The 24,732-nt window shown below is 27.7% G+C and overlaps 2 protein-coding genes across 2 annotated transcripts; one reads left to right on the plus strand and one right to left on the minus strand.

Annotated features, from left to right (window-relative positions):
• The first annotated feature begins 899 nt into the window (after positions 1-899).
• Positions 900-9,459, plus strand: LOC105643910 (oxysterol-binding protein-related protein 4B). The gene is made up of 7 exons (XM_012229152.4): positions 900-1,107; positions 4,227-4,382; positions 5,871-6,119; positions 6,230-6,326; positions 7,113-7,398; positions 8,923-9,025; positions 9,115-9,459. Exons 1-7 carry the CDS (start codon positions 1,105-1,107, stop codon positions 9,367-9,369), a joined length of 1,149 nt encoding a protein of 382 aa, XP_012084542.1. The 5' UTR covers positions 900-1,104; the 3' UTR covers positions 9,370-9,459.
• Positions 9,460-10,086: 627 nt separating this feature from the next.
• LOC105643920 (uncharacterized) lies at positions 10,087-10,992 on the minus strand. The gene has a single exon (XM_012229163.3). It carries the CDS (start codon positions 10,793-10,795, stop codon positions 10,280-10,282), a length of 516 nt encoding a protein of 171 aa, XP_012084553.1. The 5' UTR covers positions 10,796-10,992; the 3' UTR covers positions 10,087-10,279.
• Positions 10,993-24,732: the final 13,740 nt, after the last annotated feature.

A 24,732-nucleotide genomic window follows, 5' to 3' on the forward strand; every position in this document is an offset into this window, starting at 1 on the left:
GGTATTTAGAAAAAATAATTATATTTATGATATAATTAAAATTACTCGCAAAGTTTGGAGTTATTTTCACTATTCAGCCAAAAAAACAATGTCACGTGATTTTGTACTTATTTGCATGACTTTATATATATGTATAGGTAGATTTTAATTCTCTTAGCAATTAAGAGTTAAGTTGTCACACTGACATACAAATTTTCGATAAGCTCATGTATGATATTTGGTTGACCAGTAACTAACATTAATAAGATGTTGTACAATGTTATAATTGATCTAGATTTAAATTTTTTTCAAAATTACATTATTAAGATATTAGGCTTAAAAGTTTTTTATCAAAATAAAAAAAAAATTTCAAAGTCTTCAAAATGAAATGATGTGAAATCTTAAGAAAAAAATTATATAAATTTTGAATTTGCTTTTAAACTTTTACTCCATATTTAACTTAGTCTAAAGTTAACTTCTTTAACCGATTTAGAACATAAATTTTTATATTTCAAATCACAAATTTAAAAAATTAAAAATATGAAAATTAAAAATAGTTTATATTTTTATTTTCTTTTCTTTGTCAATTTTCAAGGATGAGATTGAAAATCTATTTTTTATGTTTTTAATTTTCAAACATTTTTTATTTTGAGAATATTTTAAAAATAGAAAATTTTGATATTTTAATATTTTTACCCAAAAAAAGATAAATTGATCATAACTTGAAATTTTAAGTTTATTTGAATCAAATTCCACATACAATAAATTAAGTATCAATAAAGCTCTCTCATAAAAAAAGTACAAAATCTAAAACTTTGAAGTCATGCAAAAAAAATATCTAAAAGAGAAAAAAAATTTAAAAGTAGCGGAAAAAAAAAAAAAAAACACCACGTCAGAACCTGCGATCCGTGCCTTTAAATTTGTGTCTTTCATACGACAAGTTATCCGTCATTGATCTCACCACCCAACTCTTCAAATCCCTCTCTCTCTCTCTTTTATCGAGCACCATAGAACGCCATTTTTAAACAACAAAGAGAGCTATCAAATCCATTTCTCATCTCTAAGGCGGAAAAGAGCACCTCTTCACTCTATCTCAACGTATAATCAAGCTTTCGTCTCTTCAAAATGGTACGTATCCATTTCTTTATACATACATACATACGAATTGAATACGTGTTTTATGTTGAATTTCAGAGCAGATGCTTTTCACTTTTATTCTCATCTATTTTAGAATAAGATTCAGTTTTTCTTAGTAATTCAGGAATGATGAGCAGTTCTTTTCCTTTCCTTTCTTTCTTCCTTTCATTTTTTTTTAATCCTTAAAAAAAAATAGCAGATATCCGGCGAGAAAAATGAGGTTTTGAAGGACAAAACCGGTTTTCCGGTTATATTCATATTGCTTCGGTTGTCAGAACTGTTTTTTCTCTATTGCGTTGTTTTAGTGGGAATTTTTTTGTTCCTCATTTGGTTTTTTTTTTTTTTGGCGTCTTTCTTCTGTTTGCCTTATTCATACCAAAAAATATCTAAAATAATGAGAAAACAGCCGGGAAATCCGATATATTCATATCAATAATAGTTATAAATAAGGGTATGGTTGTCTTTTTAGATAAAAGAGGTGGCATTTAATATATTACGGTTTTGATTGGAAGTGAAGTTGGCAGAGCTGAAGTGCTTAACTTTTCTTTTGAAAAACGTTGCTTAGAGTAATTAAAAAGGTTTAAGATGCTTTGTGAAAGGTGTGTTTGTTTCACACACATTTGTTTTATGTATATATATATATATATATCCTCCACTAACTTTTCCCTTAGAAGAGCCGTCTTTTTTGTTTTCTCAATATATATATATATATATATAAGCTTTTATAATAATGAGAGAATCTGGAGCACAAAGGAAGTTACTTCACTACTTTTAGTTGGCTCAATTTGGTATTAATTTAAACATAGAATTTCAAATTGATTTAGCTTTAATGGTAGAAAATGATCAACTAATAATATTAGGATTAACTTGATAAACGAATTTCATGTTTATTAATAATAAAATAAATAAAGGACTCATAAATGAGGGGATGGGAAACCTAATAAATTAAGTGTAATTCAGTAGTTCTACTATCTAACAACTAAATTTCAATCCTCATTTATTTATTAGAAACCATTATTATTTGGCTGCTTTAGTAGATAGTGTATTGCATGGTTTTACACGTTAAGGTCATGTTGTCTTTTAGAGCTTTGACATAGTCAAATTCTATATGTATTAATTACTATCTGCTCCATAATATTTGTCAAATTTAAAATTCTATATCATTTAAGAAAACTATTAAATTTGTCTAAGTTACAATAAATTATTGAGTAAACTGACCGTATTACTTTTAATTTATTACTAATTTTCTAAGAAAATCATTAAATTGAAGTAATAATTATTGGTCATATACAAAGGGTAAATATGAAAAAAATATTTGTTACTCCTTGAAACTACAAATGTGACAAGTATTTTGGAACATACTATTTTATATAATGTGACAAGTGTTATGAAACAGATGTAGTATATTATTTTGTAACATATTTATGATAGCTTGCAAAGGTTCAGAGAGCTTTTATTAAATATTAAACATCCTAGCATTTAGCGTTCCACAAAAAGTGATAAAAATTTTTGATAACCATACCCATTGTTTTTCTTTGAATTCAGTTAATTAAACAATTAATGTCATTTTTTGTCATTTTAAGTTAAACAGTTAATTAAATAAATATTTTTACCGAACACTTGTAATTCACATAGCGAGTTAAAAGCTAACAGCTAACAGTTAGTATAACAGTTAACAGCTATTTAAACAATCAATATTAACGAACAGGTTCTAAATTGATTGATTAGTTATTATTTATTTCTTAAATTGATTTTTCTTTAACTCTCATTTTCTCATTTTATAATTTTGACCAACTTTGTTTCTAATAGAAAGAAGTATAGAATTACTCGATCTGTTTTAAAATATAAATCATCTCCATCTCAGTATGGTTGTTTTATGTCAAAATATAGATATTTTGAAGTAATGCAGTGATAAAATGATTTTTTTTTTCTCAATTTTAACTTTATTTATATTAAATACGGTAATTATATATCTTTATATTTCACTTTAAATTTTAAAGTAAAAAATAATTTGATTAAATTATTTTTAATTTTATTATAATTTAGAAAAATTAATTATTTTATTAATTTTTGTATAAAATTTTAAATGATTTATATTTTGAAAGCTGGAAAATACTATTTTACAGATAATTTAATCTGTAACCTTTAGTTTCTTGTGTCCTTTGTTAGTAAAAAAAAGTGGAAAAGTAGTTGGCAGAGTGGTATGGCCTTGTTGTGCCAATTGTCTGGATTTATTGACTCAAGGTAGTAGAGTAGTAAGTCTTACTGCGCATTAAACTCACCTGGCCTTCTTTCTATACCCACTTGGCCTGTAGTCTACGGTATGGCAAACTCTCATTAATATAGCCGTACGGCCTGAAGTCTACCATAGGAATATTATAGCCGACCTTTTGGATTGGCCCTTATAGAGGGTTAAATTGAATAGCTACTCTTTCTTTTTTTTTTTTTTTTAAATTAATTGAATAGCTAATTAGCTATAGTGTGTGTGATAGCTATTTATTTGGTTCAAATTTAGAGGTTAAATAATTATTTTACAAAATAATGAATTTTAAATTTTAAATATATAATATTATTACATGACTGTAAATTTTAAAATAATGTCTCCATAGGAGTATAATGGTTTATTATAAATAATATTTTTCAAATTAATGACTGTAAATTTTATAAACATAAAAATATATAATTTTATTACATGGAACAATCTGAATGAAACTAAAATACGATGAACCAATTTCGATTTTCTAAATTGAAGAAAAAAAAACGAAATTGATTTTTCTAGTTTCAGTTTTAATAAATTCTGTTGGAATTTGGTCAATTTGTGATTTTCCAAGTTAAAATTCATTTTTTTAAAAAAAAAAAATTTGTTCAAGACTTGCTTTCAAATTCTTATCCGGATTCTGCAAGAGAAGCAAAATGGACATTGGAATCGATATTGGTTCTAATTTTATTTTCTTCTGTCAAAATCCTCTTTTTTAAATAATTTTCATTAATATTTATTTTTGTTTAACTTTTTATTTATATTTATACTTTTAAAATTCTAATAACAAGTGTTTGTCGCTTTGAATTTTGATAAAGAGTTGAATTAAGGATAACGTTACAACGTGTGGCAGGTCAAAGAAGACAGTGAGGAGGAAACGAGAGTTGTCCTTACAAAGCCTTTCTCATTAGAAGGCGGCTCAGATGTTTATCAGGCTCCTAATCTTGTTCGTCGAATTTTAAGCCTGTTTGGAAATGTACGGCCAGGATCAGACCTCAACGGCTTTCAGGCAAGTTAAAGTTTCTTGGTGGTTGACATTGATTTAAATCCAATAAATTGCATATGTCCACCTTGTAGCAATTTCCTTCCATTAGAACCTACTCTGTCATCCTCGAAATATAAGATATTTTTAAATGATTATTTTATTTTAAAATATAAATCGTTTTTAATATTTTAAAGAGTAATAAATAAATGTTTTTTCAATGTTATCTTTGCTTATATTAGTTACAATAAATATTTTCATAAGTAATTATTGGTTTTGAGATAAAGAATAATTTAGTTAAATTACTTTTGAATTTGTTATAATTTGAGAGAATTAATTACTTTCGTAATTCTTATGCAATAATTTTAAATGATTTAAATTTTAAAAGAGAAAAAGTATTTTATTAAGAGTTTGCTTTATTAACTCATGCCAGTCAACAGTCAATTCTTTTAGGTGAAGTAGAGATATGTACAAAGAATAAATTCCAATCTGCAATGCTGCAATTATGAGCATACTAATGGGGGTGTAAAACGGGTTGGTGTCTCAAACCTAACATGTGATACGGGACCATGGTGGAATATGAGCCATTTAATATTCGTGTATAATATTTAAATATAAAAATAACACAAATTAAACGAGTAGCTTATGTTAAAAAATGCACACGTATAATACATAAAATATTACTTAGTGTATATATATGTGTGTGAAATTACATTTTTATTTTTCATTAAATGTATTAGATAGATTAGACAGGTTATATAAGTCAACTCATAACATAATCTATTTCGACTCGCATACGAATTACTCCTTTATGGCATAAATCCGTTTAGATTTAATTTTAATCCACATAATTTTTGTGTTAAGCGAATTGTATTCCTGTGCCATAACTCATTTTCACATTCCTGTATCAAAGTCAATTGAGGAAGTCAAAAACTCATAAGAAACAGAAATAACAATGTCATATAAAATAGTATCATTTTCTTATGAGGTTGGTTTTTTCTAATGACTATAATTTAATTTTGAAATAAAATCACAAATAAATTGTTTCTCGTTTGCAAATTGCAATATATATATATATATATTTTTTTTTTTGGTTTGAATATTCTATTTGATTTGTCCTATTAGTTGGTTAAACTTACTAATTTGATTTCACTTGTAATTTTTTCTAACAAAGACGAAGAGAAATAAATTACAAGTTATAATAAGATCCTTCTAATTTTTTGTATCAGCAAAATAAAATTTTATTTAATTAGTATTACACTGTTCAGAAAAAACTTAATTTATGGGAGCATTATCCCGAACCTTCCCATTTACACTCAACTTAACTTAGATAACTTATTTTAAAGCTACTTACAATTTTTATATTTAATTTCTATGTATATGTTAATAATGGTAATTACAATTTGATTAATGATTAATCATAATGATTAATCTTCACATTTTGTGTTAGAGCTTAAATACATTATTTATTTATTTATTTACATTTTTTTTTTCATTTTAATTTACAAATTTCAGCTACCACCTATTTTCAACCTTCCAAAATCACACCTTCAATGTTATGGTGAATCTGTATATTCTGTGGATAAAGATTTGTTGCGAGAGTGCAATAATGCACGAAACCCAGTTGATAGATTCATAGCAGTAATAGGATGGAGCATTTCTGCTTGTGCTCGTCCTGGTGTTTTTGGTCTTGCTCCTTACAACTCTGTTCTCGGAGAGACTCACCATGTCTCCAGAGGAAGTCTCAATGTTCTACTCGAACAGGTAAGAACTTGAATTCTATTTAAAAATCAAGTTAAAATCAAAAAATAAATCAAGCGAATGATTTGATTCGATTCAAATTTATTATTTACACTTATTAATTTAATTTGCAGGTTTCACATCACCCACCAGTTTCTGGTCTTCATGCAACGGATGAGACAGAAAATATAGAGATCATATGGTGCCAATATCCAATTCCAAAATTCTATGGTACTTCAACTTCTTATTATAACAAACAAGGGCATTCACTACTATTTCCACTCTAAGCTTCGTTTCTTCCATGCCATAAGGTTCATGCCCACTTCTCATTTTTTCTACTATTTTTAATTTCATAAAAAAATAGTATATTTATTCAAAAGATTTTAGAAATACTTTTTATAATGGTATAAATCTCTGCACATTTTAATATAACAAATTAATCAAAATCCATCACATAGTTCTAGATATTTAATTCCACCAAAATAATGGAAAACTCAACTACATGTTTATTTTTTATTTTTGCATTTTCCTAATAATATAATTATAAATAAAAATTCAAAAATAAAAAATATGAAAAAAAATAAGAAATATAATTTTAAGTTGCCATAAGTCGATTTTTATCTTTTTGTCTTGAATTTTATGTATTATTTCCTCTGTTCTGAAATATAAGTTGTTTAAAATTTTTGCCCTAGAATAAAGAAGCAATTAATTTTCTTAAATTATAACAAAATCAAAGGTAATTTGATAAAATTATTTTTTATTTCAAAATCAAGAGTAACTTATAAAGATAGTTATTATATCTAATGTAATAAGGGTAACGTTGGAATCATCATATATTATTTTTTAAATACTCAAAGCAACTTATATTTTAGGATAAAATAATAATTTTAAAACGATTTATATTTTGAGACGGAGAAAGTATTATTTATATTTTTGATAGTTTTGTGTTTTACTTTCAATTTTTTTTACAAAATATTTGAATGCTTATACTTGCAAAATCCAAATATATTATTGTAGGGACTAAAGTGGAAGCTGAGGTGTGTGGAAAAAGGGAACTAAAGCTGTTGAATCATGGAGAAACTTATGTGATGAATTCACCAAACCTGTTGATCAGACTTCTTCCACCTGGTCTGGATTGGGTTGGTAAGGTTAAGGTCCAATGCCAAGAGACTGGCCTTGAAGCTGAGTTAATTTATTCCACCAATTCTTTCTTAGGGCGAAGGGGGGCCCATTCAATTAAAGGAAGAATATACCAATCATCCTCTTGCAACACTCTTTATGAGGTTAATGGATATTGGAACAGGTAATTCAACTTTTTACTGCTGTAAAGTTAAATTTGCAAATAATTTTGATAAGCTATAATGAAATATAATATAATATAATTAAATATTATAATAAAAATTCATCTGGTTATATTATATTATAACTTATCAAATGAAGCTTTTTTTTTTTATTATTATAAAGTCTAGGGGTTGGTTGTTTACTTATGATGCATCAGTTAGATCCAGTAAAAAGTAACTAACATTCTTTTTGTTTCCTTAAAATAACTTATAAGAAAATAATTCACTGAAATATATTTTCATGGAAAATATTTTTAGCCTTAATTTTTTTTTTATAAAGTTTAGCGGTTGGTTTTTTACTTATGATGCATTAGTTAGATTAAGTAAAAAGTAACCAAGACTCTGTTTGTTTCTGTAAAGTAAGGAAAATAATTTCATAAAAATATTTTCATAGAAAACATTTTTCTTGAAAAATATTTTTCAAATGACTTATTTTCCGTTATTTGGTTGTAATATTGAAAATTAATTAAAAATATTAAAATTTTTATCTCATAAGACCATAAAAAATATTAATAATAATAGAAATTTTATAATTTAAAAAATTATTGTTAAATATGAAAAGAATGCAAAAAAAATATAAATTATGAAAGACGCCGGTAGTGGCTATCGGTGGCCAGTGGTGGTAGCCGGTGGTGATGGTCAATGGTAAATGGTAACTAGTGGTAGTGATTATGATGATTAATAAATTAAAAAAATATGGATTTATAAGATTTGTCAATGTCCGAAAAATGTTTTACTCTTTCGAAAATAGTAAGTTGTTTTCCTTAAAAAATGACCTAATTTTCCTTTAACCAGTTAACTTATTTTTCTGAACGCTCCAAACAACGGAAAATTATGAAAAATATTTTTCTGCAAGTTATTTTACAGAAACAAGCAGAGCCTAAATTAAAAACATTGCATCAAACTAATTGCTTTGGTTTAATTCAACTTTATTTTTAAGATGTTGAGTTTAGATTTGGGTTTAATAAAAAATTGAAATTTTTTAGTGCAGTTCATTTTTCACTTTTCAAATTGAAAAATCTAAAAAACAAAAAAACTGGACCTAAACTGAACCCTAATAAGTCCAAAAAATGGCCAAAATCAAAATTTCAAATTGAATTGAACTAAATCCGGTTCAATTTAGTTATGTAATTTAATTAGTTCAGGTTGATTTGTATTTTAAAAAACTAAATTTTTTTTCCAATTTTGGCTAGTTTGGTTTGATTTTGACTAAGTTAGACTATCTCTATGCTTAGGTAGAATTCAAAACTTCAATAAAACAATTAATTAACATATCAATCATGGATAGTTTTGTTCGTAGTTTCACTAATATAGAGAGTCGGAGATCTAAGGTTTGAGTTATCTTGACAGTAAGACTTTCTATAAACTTTTATGCCGAAAAGATATTTACCCATATTATATAACTTATGCCGTTATTTGAATGTATTAATTCTTTTAATGAATAATAAAAAAAAAAAAAGTAATGATCACCGTATTTTGTATTGCAGCATTGTAACAGTTAAGGACATCAATGATGGGAAAGAGACGGCCATATACAATGCAAAAGAAGCGATCTCAGTGCTTAAAACCCCAATAGTTAAGGATCCTCAGGTACTTTACCTCAATTTTATTTTAATATTAATATTATGGGAATGTCACAGACACAAGGAAAAGCATGTAACTGATTTTGCTTTTAACAGGGAATTTTGGCCAGTGAATCAGCTGTAGTATGGAGTATGGTTAGTGAAAGCATCCTAAACAAAGACTGGGAGAAAGCAAGACAAGCAAAGAAAGCTATTGAAGAAAAACAGAGGGAGCTTGTGAGACAGAGAAACTCAAGAGGAGAAAATTGGGTTCCTAAACATTTCAATTTGTCATATAGCAAGGAAGCTGGATGGGATTGCTTACCTACTCAAAAATGGGTTTCACCAGCTCCCATTATTGTCCCCTTTTGATACCATATAATACATAATCAATATTATAATGTATCTATTTATCATACTTTAATATTAACATATTCCATCAAGTGATCAAAGTTTGTTTCACATTTGATTAAAATCATAAATATGCTCTCTTTTAAATCCTATGAAAAAACAATGTCCTTAAATTTAATTGGGTTTTCATGCTAACAATTGGTATCAAAGTCGGGATGAATGCAGCATTTAAAACTCGAAGGACTCATCTATTTTGAAGGGCAGAATGTAGGAATGGAAAATTTTTAAGATGTATTCGGTAAAATTAACTATTTTAGTAGTTGTTAGCAGTAATTTTTTATAAAAAATTAAACATTACGTGAGTAATTTTTTATAAAATACTGTTTTAATCTTTAAATGCTAATTATTCAAACTTTATATTATCCATTGTTATCAAGCCTGGTCAACGGCTAAAATCTACTTAAACTTAGTAAAATTGAATTAGAAATTTCAAAGGAAAACTTTACGAGAGTCAGGACCCCTTCCACCTAAAGATTGAGTCTATCCCCACATCGAAGTCAATAATTTGACAAGAAATTTTCAACGTTCTTCAACAGTAAATTTTTACCACTGGACAAGAAGCAATGGGTAATTCAAATCTTAGTAAAGATAAAAATTTAACATGCTTCCACAGCAAATTGCAGAATTTTCCATTAAGTATAAAAGAAAGGTATTATATTATACAATCAATCAAGCATAGAGCATGAAATAGTTAAGTTTATTGTATCTATTGAATAATAGCTAGACACTAATTTATCAACTCCTACAATTCTAATCAATTCAACAATGCCTATAACATAAACTTAGCCTAACACTACTTCTTATAAACACGGAACTCGAGTTGGAGTTCCCACTCTTCTAGTACTAAAAAGAAAAGAATTAATACATTATACTACTCTGTTTCACTTTCCATCTCCATGTATATTTCTTTCAAAACCTCCGATTCGCTCTTCTGATTAAACGATTTTTCTCTAATGGTATCAAGAATTGGCTTCCATGGCTTATTAGCCGTTCTCTTTGCCTCCTCGAACCGATTAGAACATGTAGCGTGACAGTTCAAGATTGATCTACTTGTTGAACACTTATTACTATGGCTAGCTTTCGCGATTGAAGAAAGTTTCTTTACCAGAGCGGCAAAATCCATAGGGGAACAATCAGATTTTAATGTAGAGTATGGAAGCAAGAAGTATATTTGGCCAGGATGAAGTTGGGTATTTGGGTTTAATGGGTTAGAACCAGTTGATAAAAGTTGAGTTGGTGTGCATAGAAATTGTTTAGAGGCTTTACCAGTGACTTCGCTAGCAGAAATTGGATATTCGAAATCCTCTACGTAGCCATTCAGATGAACTACACGAATTCTGTTGTTGTTTGGCTTCGATGATGATTTGGTAGAGAAACAGCAACCCATTCTCCAGAGCTCTTCGTTTCCGTCTCCGTCTTCGTCTTGGTCTTGATCTTGGAAGGGGAATTTGTATATATATATATATAGAAGAAATTGAATAGAGAAGTTCTTTTTTAGTCGGTGACTTGAAAAACGGAACAAGAAATTGACTAGTTGCCGTTTAACAAACGGGTGCTATTTTCTGGCCACCTAATTTAGTGTCACTTCACTCACTTCACCATCAACAACAGAGCCATTTAGTCAAGCAATTGAGTGGAATATGGGCAATTATTTTTCTTTTTATTAGGAATAGGAAGAGAATAGAGGCCAATTTGCACGAGAATTTGTTCAGTGGAATCTATAACCTGTTTATCTATTTCTATTTATCTTTGCTTGTGTGCTGTATGCATATTCAAGCAGGAAGAGAATAACGAGATTTTCGATAGCATTAATAAAATTTAAAATATTTTAAAATAATATTTCTCATTTTAGAAAATTTATTTTTTAATAAATATATATGACATTGAGATATTTAAAAATATTTTTATATTTTATTCATTAAATATTTAATTTTTTTAGGATATAGATAAAAAATAAAGAAAATATATTATTTTTATTAATATTCTTTTTTCTTTATGTTTGATGAGTTATATTTTTTTTAAATAAATTTTCAAATATAATATATATAATATTTTATTTAGAAAAAATAAAAAAAAAATATTATTTTTATTAATATTTTTTCTTTATATTCATAAGATTTCATTGGATATATTTTTTAAAAAGTAAATTTTCAAATAAAATTTACCTGATAAATAGTTAAAAATTTTAATTAAAAAAATATATAATATTTTATTGATATATGTATATATCTATATACATTGAAATATTTTTTTGTTAAGTGAGTTTTGAAAGAGTTTAATTTTTAATAATATTTTTTATTTTCTTTTTCGTTACTGAATAATTTATAACTACTATCATTTTAATTTAGTAAGAGATTTATATCCCCTTGTAATAAATAGATGGTCTATTGATAATTAGGCATTTTTTAATTTTTTTAATATTTTTTCTCTTATATCCTACGTCTATTTGATTTAGAAGAATGTAGTGTTTAGGAAACTAGAAAAAAACTAGAACTATATAGTTCTCTTTGGATCACTTTTTGAGTTTTAAGAATTTGTGTGTATGTGCATATATTCCTTTCTCTAATACACTGGGTAAATAATACTGCTACTGTAGGCAAAGTGATTTCCATTATTAATTCAAATCATCCTCTCATTTATTTTCTTTTACCTAGCATTAAAAAATAATTTATTATTATTTTTCATTATAGTTGTATATAAATATTAATTTGGGGTTGAGGGCAGGGGTCAGAGATTGAGTGATAGCTTGATTTTATTTTCGGACACCTATTAGGATTCTAAAAATCTACATTTATAAATTAGGGACTAAAGGATTAGGTCAGGGATTGGGTTGAATTTCATTCTGAGACCACTTCATTATACAAAAATAGAATTAAGTACATAAGAAATAGCATTGTAAGTAGTTTGTACAGCAAACTGCAATACAAATTAACTACTTGTATTTATTTTAATATAAATAAAACATGTACTTTAATATTATATAAATAAAAAAATGAGTATATAACAAACATAGTCAACGTACAACGCAAGTCACATAAAAGACTAATATATATAAAGTACGAATGAGGGGGAACATTGGATTCTTAAAACGCTTCTACTAAGTTTATAAATTGACAGAAATATCATTATTAATCATATTCTAATTATAATATCAATTTATTATTTTTATTGTATTAATATTATAAATTTAATCACATTCTAATTAGGAATTTTTCCTATCATACTACTATATATATGTTTAGTTTTTTTTGTCTTTGACCATAAAAAATTTGTTGCTTTTGACTGTCAAGAATTGTTATATTAAGTTTTTACTAATTTGAAATTATTGAGTTTACAATTATGTTTTTTTCTTGCGGTAAGTATAACATTAACTCTCTCTCTCTCTATTTACAAATTAATAGATAATTTTTATTTATAGTTCTTATAATTAGATTTATAAATATCCAAAATAGCATTATCGTGAAATATCTTAAAGAGATGGACTTTCTAATTAATAAAATTTTAATTTTATTTATCGATTAAAATTATAAAATAATTTTCAATTAGATTGATTACATTAGTTTCCTTACTCATATTATTTTTATTAATTAACAAATTTTGTTTCATTATTTTTCCGTTGCTAAGGCTTCACAAAGGGTTTTAACTTTTTCACAACTTAATTATTTCCGTTTCTAAAGTTATAACATGAATTGATTTTTCTTCCATTGCTGAGAGTTATTCTACAAACGGGTTAGCAACGGAATATTTATCCGTTGCTAAAATTATAACCAAAATTCAGCCTATTTATCACTACCTATCTCATATCCGCCGCATCCTTTCTATGATTGCACTTTCTTTTCTCTTTTCTTGCTCCCTTTTATTTTATATTTTATTAATAAAAGTTTAAATTTTATTTAGATTGTAAGATTAATATTTATATAGATAATATCTTTTATTTTTTATTTTTTTAGTTTTAAATATTTCAATGGATAGTCATGAGAATTTCAATATTTTAATTATAATATAATAAAATTGCGAATGATGGGAACATTGGGTTCCTAAAGTGCCCCTGTAGACTTTTAATTTTATAGGTTGATTGAAGAATAATTTAGTCTTATTATAATTAGAAAACTCTTAATTTTATTGCTATTTTATTAGTTGATTAATTAAAAATATCATTAAAAATAATTTAGTCTTATTCTAATTAGGAAACTTTTGAAATTTCTATACATATAAAAATACTATGATTTAATATCTTATAATTTAAATACATTATAATATAAGATATAAAATTGATTAATCCCTTATTGGTAGCTATTTTGTATTAATATTATGAATTCTAATCTCATTCTAAAAAATATTTGAGAAATATATATGGAAAATAATTTCAAAAGATATTAATCCTTTAAAAGTGTTCATAATTTTCAAAAAATGAACTTAAAGAAAAGATTCACTGGTAGCGGGAAGACATTTGTTACCAACGGAAAATAAAACAACTCGGTCATGGACCATAACCCATGGATAATGGATTATCCATCATAATCCTACTTTGAATTGGAATACAAGGATCTTCTACTTATCTAATAAGGATTTTATTCTAAATGTCTATTATAAAGATATTCCAAATATGTATCCGATAAGAATTTCGGCCATACTCCGATATAATCACTCGATCTATCTCATTCAATTACAATTTTCTATTATTCTCACACCTGTATTATAGGCGAGAAGTCAACATCTTTTCTTTTCCTTCTTCCTTCATATTTTGATATTTTGGCATGAGTGCTGTGAACTGATATTCCATGAAGTAGCAATAATATAAATTTTGTTTGATACGATTTTTATAATATTAATCTACAATATTATATCACCTATATATGCACACGCTTTAAGTTTTTTTAGAAGAATATACACACTTTAAGTTGAATATAATAAGAAATTGTATATACATGTACTAATTATGATGTTTTTCAAATATTAAATAAATTAAGACTGCAACGCCATAATTCTGTAGGAAGGGAGCATGATCTTTCACCAGTATTTAGGGGTCTGTGCGCTCTATGAATGTCTTAAATCGGGACGTCAACACCTGACCGGTGGCTCCAACCGACGGAAATAATGATCAACACACCTAGTTGTCTTTTTTTTTTTTTGTTAAAAATTATTAACTTTTTGTGAGACACGTAGTTTCAATTTATATAACGTTCTTATTAGTAGTAAATAGTAATAAAGGATTTTTTTTTTTGAATGATAAAATATGGTGGCTGTTGTTAACTACGTAACATAGTACATTTGAAAAACATTTTAAAAAATATTTATAAATCAATTTTTTCGATTCTGTACGATTTGACATGGTTCTTTTACAGTTGTCAGTGAGAATTGGAATTGGAGCCAAAATAATAAATTATATTTGGTTCGTTACAATTCATTTCGTGGTGTTTTAATTTTTTCATCAACTTAATAGAATATTTTGATTATTTACCTTATTAATAGAAGTGACAGTAAAAGACTATTTAATTAGTTTTATTAAAAGATGTGGACTTTTTTTTTTGTTAGCATAATTTTACTTTGAAGTCAAGAATGATATTCAAGAATTATTTTAATAGTGCAATTTCAAGTTTTAAATATTCGATTTTATAGGTAAATTTTGCTTAGTAGTCGTAAGCGGATCTAAAATCTAATTAGTGGGACAATACATAGGAAAATAATAATTCAATCCAGGCAAAAGCTAAAGATTTAGTAAAGATTAACATACTTATATAACTAAAATGTAAAAAATTATAAATTAAAAGGTAAATATATCAGTGGAGCAAGTGCTCTATTACCCCTTATTGTAGATCCACCTCTACTTAGAGCCATAATTAGGAATGAGCATTTGGTCAGAAAGCATTTAGCCGATTTTGGCCATTTTAGGTATAATTTGTAATCGAATCGAGTTATTTTTTGAATTACCAGAATTGAATTGAATAACATATCAAATCAGTGATCACTAGCATGTATATTTTGAAAAGAAGAGAGTAATAATATATGCATGTATATTTATTTTGATTCATACAATGTTACTAGCAAAAGTAAATTATTGGTCGCAATTCATTATTGATGAAGAAAAAATATCAAATCCTAGTCTTGGAAAAAAATTAATAAATTACAAATTCCTTCTTCATGTCCAATTATAAAATGGTTGAACCTTTCAAAGCACAGACTTAAACAAAACTTGAGGAACGACTTTGTCTGCCTGACTTCGTTTTGAAAGATTTCCCCTGCCGTGGGATTAGGGCCATGTAATTATCAAATTTGACATTTGATTTAGATGTTTAAAAACCCTTAACTAGAAGAGCTACACATTGCAATTATTGAATTTAAATCAACCAAATTAATATAAATTAAAATGAATAGAATTAAATCAAACAAATTTAATTTGGTTTGATTTTAATTATTTTGAATAAATTTATATTTATTATCAGGTTTAACAAAAATTGAACCGACTTAAAAGATTCCAGATTCTCCATTACAACCGAAACAAAATCAAATAAGTGAAATATTAAATTAACAAAATTAGTTTAGTCTGGTAATTTGAGTTTTCCAAACTGTGTAAGTCCAACTCTGGAGCGATTAGAAGACTTGACCTGTCGTGGAAGGAAGGAGTTGTCTCCTCATTTTCTTCTCATTTGGTCTAGACTTTTGTTTCTAGGTTTTATTATAGTCTTCCTGGTCCTCTATAAGGACAAAGAGTCATCCTTGTCTTTACTTTTTGAATTCAATTCCGTGTTACTTCAAATTGAAGCATATCCCTATCACTTGGGTTTTCCTTGTCATCGTGGTATTTGGATAAATTGTTATTTAGTCACTCAATTTTAGCATAATTAATAAATCCATCATTTCCTTATAGACTCTCACATTGGCTTTTTTCTTTTTTATTTTTAAAAAAATTAGTAAACGTTCCATCCAAAATGTGTATTGTTCAGACCTTTTTTTAATATTCAATGGAATATTTTAATAATAAAAATAGTTTAATAAGAAAAAGAAGGGAAACTTTTCAAATTAATCTTTGACATTTTTTAGTTTGTCTACTCTTACTCAATATTAATTTTTTTGGCATAATTAAATTTCTGTATTTTATTTTAATTAATTAAGCTCAATTTTAAAAAATATAAATATATCATTTTAGTAACAAAAATTGTCATTTAGAGTAAATTTTATTTATGTATTCAAAAATTGTCCTCTATAATAAAGGAAAGGTTATGGTATGGAGTTTGTGGATGATAGAGCAAGCTGCTTTCTAGAGCTGGTAAAGAAATTTTATTGAAATCAATCATATTATGTCAATGTTTTCTGATTAAATTTTGTATCTTGTCAGGAGCTGGAACAGTGTATTGCGCAGAAAAATCAAATCAATCATATTGAAAATTCAAATCACAGCTTTACATGGAAAAGTGTTCAGATCTTGGTGTTTAGGGTATTGCGTAGGAAGAAGATGAAATATTCTGTATTATATTCAAGTAAAAACTGAATTGTATATTTACATTGACTCTGTACATAGCTTTTTATATTGCTGTAAATGGTAACCATTCATGCCACATCAGCTCATATTCTATAACTTAATTGTAACTATCCAACAAACTTAAGGTTGGGCTGTATATTGCTTTGGGCCTGTTGATGTATGGATCAGTTGTGTGTGTGAGCCCAATATGTACCATTTCACCACCCCTCAGGATGGAGCGCGGTAGATGGACCAAGCCCCTCTTGGACATTAGGTTTTGGAATTGCTCAACAGGGAGAGATTTAGTGAGGATGTCCGCCGTTTAAGACTGAGAGGCTATGTATGAGGGTTGTAAGAAACTGTCTTGGATGTGTTGTCGGACGACATGACAGTTGATGTCGATATGTTTGGTCTACTCGCGAAACACCGGATTTCTAACAGTAACCAGTTTAGCCACTGGTGAAAAACTGTCTGTATACTCTAGACCCATCATTTGATTATATCCTTTAGCCACGAAACGGGCTTTGTAATGATCAACTGTGCCATCTTGTTTGTATTTTACCCACTTGCAGCCAATTGGTTTCTTATCCTTTAGCAAGGAAGTTAATTCCCATCTATGATTTGCTTTTAGAGCATCAAGTTCACTTTGCATAGCATCTACCCAATTGGCATCCTGTTTTGCATGATTATGTAATATAGGCTTGTGAATTTTGGACAAGTTTTGGTTATATGTGATATAAGCTTGGGAGAAAAAATAGGAGGAAAGGTTGATGTACTTACTTTTTAGTTTAGAAATCAGTATTATATGATTATGGCAGTATCTAGCTTTAATCCAAGGTACTGTTTATATAAAGGTTTGGGGAAAACCTTGGATTTAATTGTTAACCTTAAGCACAAACTGAAATTTGATGTGAAATTGATAAGTATGTTATAATTATTTCAGTTTTTCATTGAGAAATTAGAATAATTTCAATATGGTAGTGGCTAATCTAACCATTTGTTAAAATTAGTACCATGATATGAGATATATGATATGGTAAATTAAATTTTTGTTAGTAAATGAATTAACTAGTATATATGGTATGAACTTGAATTAAAAACCTTGATTTTTTTTAGGTTGGCCGGACCCTTTTTAATTGATTATTTGAATTATAGCTTATGGTACAAATATATGATGTTGTGAGTCAAGTGTTTGTTGGGAAAGGAGGTAATAGACGTATGTATTGGTTCTAATTATAAAATTTTGATTTCTTTAGCCTGACAGCATCTAGTTATAAATTAAGCTCTCGATGGGAAACGGGTTAACTATCATATCATATATGAGTTTAATCAAGAACTTAAGATTTCTTTGATATGTTGGCAGCCTCCAAATAGAGAAAATCAAAGGTTCTGTTTAAACTAAGTCTATGTTTAGTGATAGGAATATGTTTTCATATTTTGTCGTTAATATTGGAAGTTCTAATGATCAAGATGGAATAAAAATGAGAATTGTTTTGTAATGACAGCAGGTATTTTGTTAATCTCTTGAACTATAACCTTTAATATGAGTGTATGAAGTTGTAATTAAGTTCTTAAATAGGAAATGTGTTTAGCAACTCATTAAGTATGAATTCTAATAAAAAGAAATCCAAGGTTCCCTTGATATGGCAGCGGCTAGTTTAGCCATCTACATTTGTCTTTTGCATAGTGCAAGGGAAATAATATTGTATATTTGATTTTTGATAGAAAATGAACAAGCTTAGTTGAGTAGAATATGGATTATAAATATAAACTTGAATTTTTGTTGTTATAGTTGCTTCCATGTTATTCTACTGTTTGGGCTTTGAAAATGATGGGATGAAAATTGATGCACATGTGAATTCTTGGTGGAATGACGAAATTGTTAGCATGTAGGCTATGAGGTTTGATTGTAAATTTGGTTCTTGGATTGATGTGGAGAAAGAAGAGCATATATAAAGATTAGGTATGAATTATGGGACATATTTATATAAATGTATATAATGTAGTTAAGCTTAAAGTAACTAATGTGCAGGTACCAATTAAAGGTTTTGGAATAAGAGTTATTATGAAAGCTAACTAAGTTAGTTGTATAAGATATGTTTATACATGCATGTATAAACAATTTTATTTATTCGGTAATTAACTAAACAAAGCTAATTATATTGATGCAAACCAAGAATGATTGATAAATTACTTGAGACAAGTTGACGTTATTTTAATTTGTAAATTATGGTTGAATAGTGATATTGCTATTGAAGGAGGATGGGTATTCGATTTGATTGATTGCCTGACGGATGGACTGTGTGTATTGATTGATAAATAAATATATAATAATATTATGATATTTAAACAGGTAGATAGTCCTATTTTTCAGAAAAGGTGCTACCGAAATTTCGACAGAATTTAGGCTATTAACGTTTAATGATTAAGTAAATAGGCTTAATTTAGTTAAAAACTTTAACTTGATTTATTTTTAAGTATAGTTCTTTATTTAATTTGGTCCTTCCTTTGTATCTGTATTTAATCTAGCTCGTCCAGGTTCGTCTACTGCTCCTATCATCCAAAATCCAAATTAGCCTTCTTCTCTTCTCTATCACTGTTATTAATAATAAATGGTGCATACCTGATTTACTTTAGGGAAAATTATTATTTTGTCCCTGAGGTTTTACATAATTATTTAAGTAGTCCTCGACATTTATATATATATATATTTATAACGTCTCTGAGGTTTGCCACCGTCATATTAATTGGTCCTTCCATCAAAAAAATACACTTTTTCCGTTAATTTTAAGAAGAAAAGACGAAATTATCCTTTGAAAAAATAATTATTTCGTCCCTGAGGTTTGCCATAATTATTAAGTAGTCCCCTACATTTATACAAATATTTATAATGTCCCTAAAGTTTACTTCTGTCATATTAATCGGTCCATCCATAAAAAAAAATACACTTTTTCCGTTAATTTTGAGTGGAAAAGACGAAATTATCCTTTATAAGTTTTCATTGACATTATTATTAATCAATTTCGTCTAAAATACCTGAAACTCACATTTTCACCATCTTCCTCAACCCAACGCGGTCTTCTCCGCCACCACCGTGTCTCTGTCAAGTATCATCACCATAACCAGATCACTAACAAAACTAAAAGGAAAAATAATTATTTCGTCGCTGAGGTTTGCCATAATTATTTAAGTAGTCCCCGCCATTTATACAAATATTTATAACGTCCCTAAGGTTACTTCCGTAATATTACTTGGTCATTCTGTCCAAAAAACACACTTTTTGCTGTTAATTTTTAATAGAATGACCAAACTAACCTAAATCCTCTAATCAAGGAGAGAGAGATAAATGGATGAAGGGTGACGATGGCTTGATTGAGTTTGGATATTGGGTTTTAGTTTTGGTGGTGATATGGTTATGGAGATGATAGTTTTCATTGACATGGTGGTGGCAATGAAGACAGCGTTGGGTTGAGGAAGATGGTTAAAATGCGAGTTTCAGGTATTTTAGAGGAAAGTGATTAATAATAATGTCAATGAAAACTTATAAAGGATAATTTCGTCTTTTCCACTCAAAATTAACGGAAAAAGTGTATTTTTTTTTATGGATGGACCGATTAATATGACAGAAGTAAACTTTAGGGACATTATAAATATTTGTATAAATGTAGGGGACTACTTAATAATTATGGCAAACCTCAGGGACAAAATAATTATTTTTCCAAAGGATAATTTCGTCTTTTCTTCTCAAAATTAACGGAAAAAGTGTATTTTTTTTTTACGGAAGGACCAATTAATATGACGGTGGCAAATCTCAGGGACGTTATAAATATATGTATAAACGTCGAGGACTACTTAAATAATTATGTAAAACCTCAGGGACGAAATAATAATTTTCCCTTTACTTTATAAAAAAAACATATAAAAGGTAACTTAACATTTACTTTTATATTACTATGTTATTGTTAATATGTGATTATATTTATATACATTTATTTACATCATATTATATTCTTTTATGTTTGCATATTAATTATTGATTTGGTGCATTATACTGAGTGAATTGTTTGATTATTTGTGTTGTGATATTACTATGTCTTGCTTGTATGGAATTAGGATGAAGTAGGTCACCACGAGTTTGTAAGGGCAGTTTACGATACCGTTGGCCATGTATGGGGAGATCAACGCTCCTGTGTACATCAAATGATATGGATGATATGGAAAAATCACAGGGTGGCCTCTTGTTGGAAATGGAAAAGAAAAGAAAATAAGGAAAAAGATGAGAGAGCTGGTCAAGCGAGGATTAGACTGCTTGGTCATATATGGGGATCGGCTCCTTGGCACATGCCATGAGAGAGCGGACCATGTGTGAGGACGGCTCGTTGGGGGTTTCGATGATGCCACATACCAATCTCCACTTGCTTGATTATGTGACTGTGCTAATATATGTAGATGCTGATGTCATGCCATGTGCTTGACTGATTGAGTGTTCATTTTAAGAATTTAGGAAGTAGTTTGCGTCAATGCATGTGTTATATATTATTTATTATTATTCACTGAGTTGTAAAACTCACTTATCTTTATTTAATTTTTCCAGAAGGTAGATTCTCTATTGTTTAAGCTAAGCTCTGCATCCTTCACCTCAGAGCTAGAAAAGTAATTTCTAGTTCTTATTGTTATTTAATTTATGCAGCTTTATGTAATACTATTATAAGCATGCTAATCGATGGACTTGTGGATATTGTGATTGTTCATGTAAGAGTGTGAATGAACCAGTTAGCCCATATTATGGATATTATGAATTTTATATATAGGCTTGATCTATGATTTATTTTAGATGCCGGAATTGAGTCAAGATGTAATGTGATGATGAAACTCATATATAAAGTAATATGAGCACACTATTCTTAGGATCCGTTTGATGTAATCGAATTGTGTGGTTTAGACTTACTACGGGCCTATAGGCCTTTAAGCTTACTTAGGCCCTAGTATAGGTTTAGCCCACGGTTTCGAGTCGTGACACTTATCTTCTTGTTTTTAAATTCTATGAGACTATTTTCAAACGTTGATTGGTTACTTAATAATTTATATTTAATAATTTACTCAAAAAAAAAAAAAAAAAACCATCATTACCAAACAAACTAAAATAAGAATTAAAAAAAGAAGAAGAAAGAAGACTATTCACCATCTTATCTCTTGATTTTTCAAACTATATGAGATCAATCTTGAACTTGCTGAGAGATTAAAATTTTACCATCTCATTGGAAGAAAATTTTCATATGGGTTAGGAAAGAGAAGACTTTGGCAACAATAGAAATATAGGTTTTGTTTTAGCATTTTAATTGCAATTTTAAATTGTAATGATAGATTATTAAATTTAGGTTGAAACGTTTAAGGAAGGTAGGAAGGTAGAAATGTGAAGAACTGAAATTTTGAATTTGAAGTTTAAAATTCTTAAAAGGCTTCATTCTACATGTGTAATATGTAATGCATGAAATGTTTGAAGAATTAGGCAATATTATATTTAAGGAATTAATTTATGATTCTTCAAAGGGAAGTTACTTTAAAAGGATAATTTTAATGAATTAAATTTTCATTCATTGAATGGGTGTTAAATAACACATGATTTTTTTAACAATTTTCAAATTATTAAAATTTCAAAAGTATCATATTTAATTTGAAGTTTAGACTACATACAAAAAAAATGCGTATATTTGTAAATTATGAAGATTTAAAAATTTAGACATTGTATGTTTTTCTATCATGGCATATTTGATTTCTATTAAAAAAAATAGAATATTTAATTTGAATTTTAAAAACCAATAACACACACACACACACACACACACACATATAATGAAAATCTAAAAAATGAACTAAAGTATTTAAATTTCTTATATGCCATAATTGAATGAATTTCATACTCATAAAAATGAAAGACAATTTATTATTGAAAAGTAAATTATGGAAGTGTTAAGAATCTCACATCTGTTAAATACCCAACCCGAAAAAGGACACATAAAGGTGGTAAGTAGCTAGCTAATTGGCTAGTACTAACCTTTTAGCATTAGTTGGCCTAAGCCCAAGTAAGTACATATTACACATTTTCACATCATGGGTTCTACCTCTTATCCAATTCCCCTCTACCCTTTCAACTTTGTAATATGGTATTAGAGTAGGTCCGGCCCGATTTCAATTAGTTATTCTCAATGTTGCGTTTCAATTCTCTCTCGTCTGGATGTCCAGTCCTAGCGAGGCCCATTCAATTTCAGAGGGAGAATTTCAAGTTTCAATCGTCAACCAGAAGTCCAGTCATGGTTGCACTTGAGGGGAAGTATTAAGAATCCAACATCAATTAAATATCCACTCACAAAGGGCATATGGCAAGTTAGCTAGCTAATTGTTTAGCATTTATCTTTTAGCATTGGTTGGGCCAAGTAAGCCCATATTACACATTTTTACATCATGATTTCTTAACTTTTACTCAATTCACCTCTACCCTTTCAATTTTGTAATAGCGAAAAAAAAGAGGATTAAAAAAAAGAGAAATGCTTAAAAACTTATCAAAAAAGATAAATCAAATGCTAAAATATTAGGAGTCTCACTTTTTAAGAAAACATATGGAATCCATAATCTTCCTATTAAAAAAAAATATTTCTTCTGTCACAAAATATAAGTTGTTTTTGTGTGATTATTTTGTCCTAAAATATAAGTTGTTTTGAGTATTTTGAGGAGAAATAAATGATGTTTTTTCCAATATTACCCTTGTTTAGATTAGTTACAATAAATACTTTCACAACTAATAGTTTTGAGATAAAGGATAATTTGGTTAATTACCCTTGAGTTTGTTATAATCTAAGAGAATTAACTGTTTCCTTAATCCTTGTGCAATAACCTTAAACGACTAATATTTTGAGACAAAGAAAGTATATACTGCAGTCTATGTTGTTTTAATATATACACTCCGATCCATAATATTTATTCTAATTAACATGCACACGGATCAAGAAATTTTAGTTAGTATAATTAAATTATAATTTTTTACTTTGTTTTTTTCTTAATACCTTAGTGCTCGTGTTCAATTAAAATAAAATTATCCATAATCAATTATTTTTAAAACTAATCAAACTATAATCAAACATTTGATTAAAATAGAGTTTTCTTGAAAGATTAAAGGTTGATATTTTCATTTTATTTATAGAAAGATTTAATTAAAAATAATGTAGTATTGTGTCTATTTAATTGACAAAGAATCATATAAATAAGGCTTAAATAGTAAAATTAAAATATTAGTCACTTCTAAAAGAGAAAATAAGAAAATAATTTAGGATAGATCAAAAAGGAAAATAGAATAAGAATTATGGGACTAATGAAGTATCTATGAAGAAGTAATATTAGAGAGAGACCTAAGGATTAATGTCCATATAATTGTACTTGCAAACATACACTAATATACTCATGTCCAGAATTAACCAAATAACATTAGCATATGGTGCTTAATTAATATATTATAACTCAAGATTGCTTGGTCTAGTGGTTAAAGCACACTAGATCTCATCATAGTAATCATAGATCGGGTCATGGAGTCAACATTTTGGGGAGGACTTTTAAACATAATAGTTCTCCAGTCCGAGAGGGTTTAGTCTCTCATCTAATCATTAAATGAGTTGTCAAAAAAGGAGAGGAAGAATTCAATTTGTAATTAGTATGATAATCCAAAGTTTAGTATCTTCATTTTGTTTATTTTCTTGGAAAGAGCTAACCAAATAAGATAAACAAGAGAAACATAACATTTGATTAACCAAAATAACAAAATCAAATTAACATATGAATTATTCCAAGATTACTTAATTTGAAGGAAACATAGA

This window comes from Jatropha curcas, chromosome 8 (assembly GCF_041381405.1).
Source record: "Jatropha curcas cultivar XTBG-Jc1 chromosome 8, XTBG_Jcur_1.0, whole genome shotgun sequence".
Classification (NCBI taxonomy): Eukaryota; Viridiplantae; Streptophyta; class Magnoliopsida; order Malpighiales; family Euphorbiaceae; genus Jatropha; species Jatropha curcas.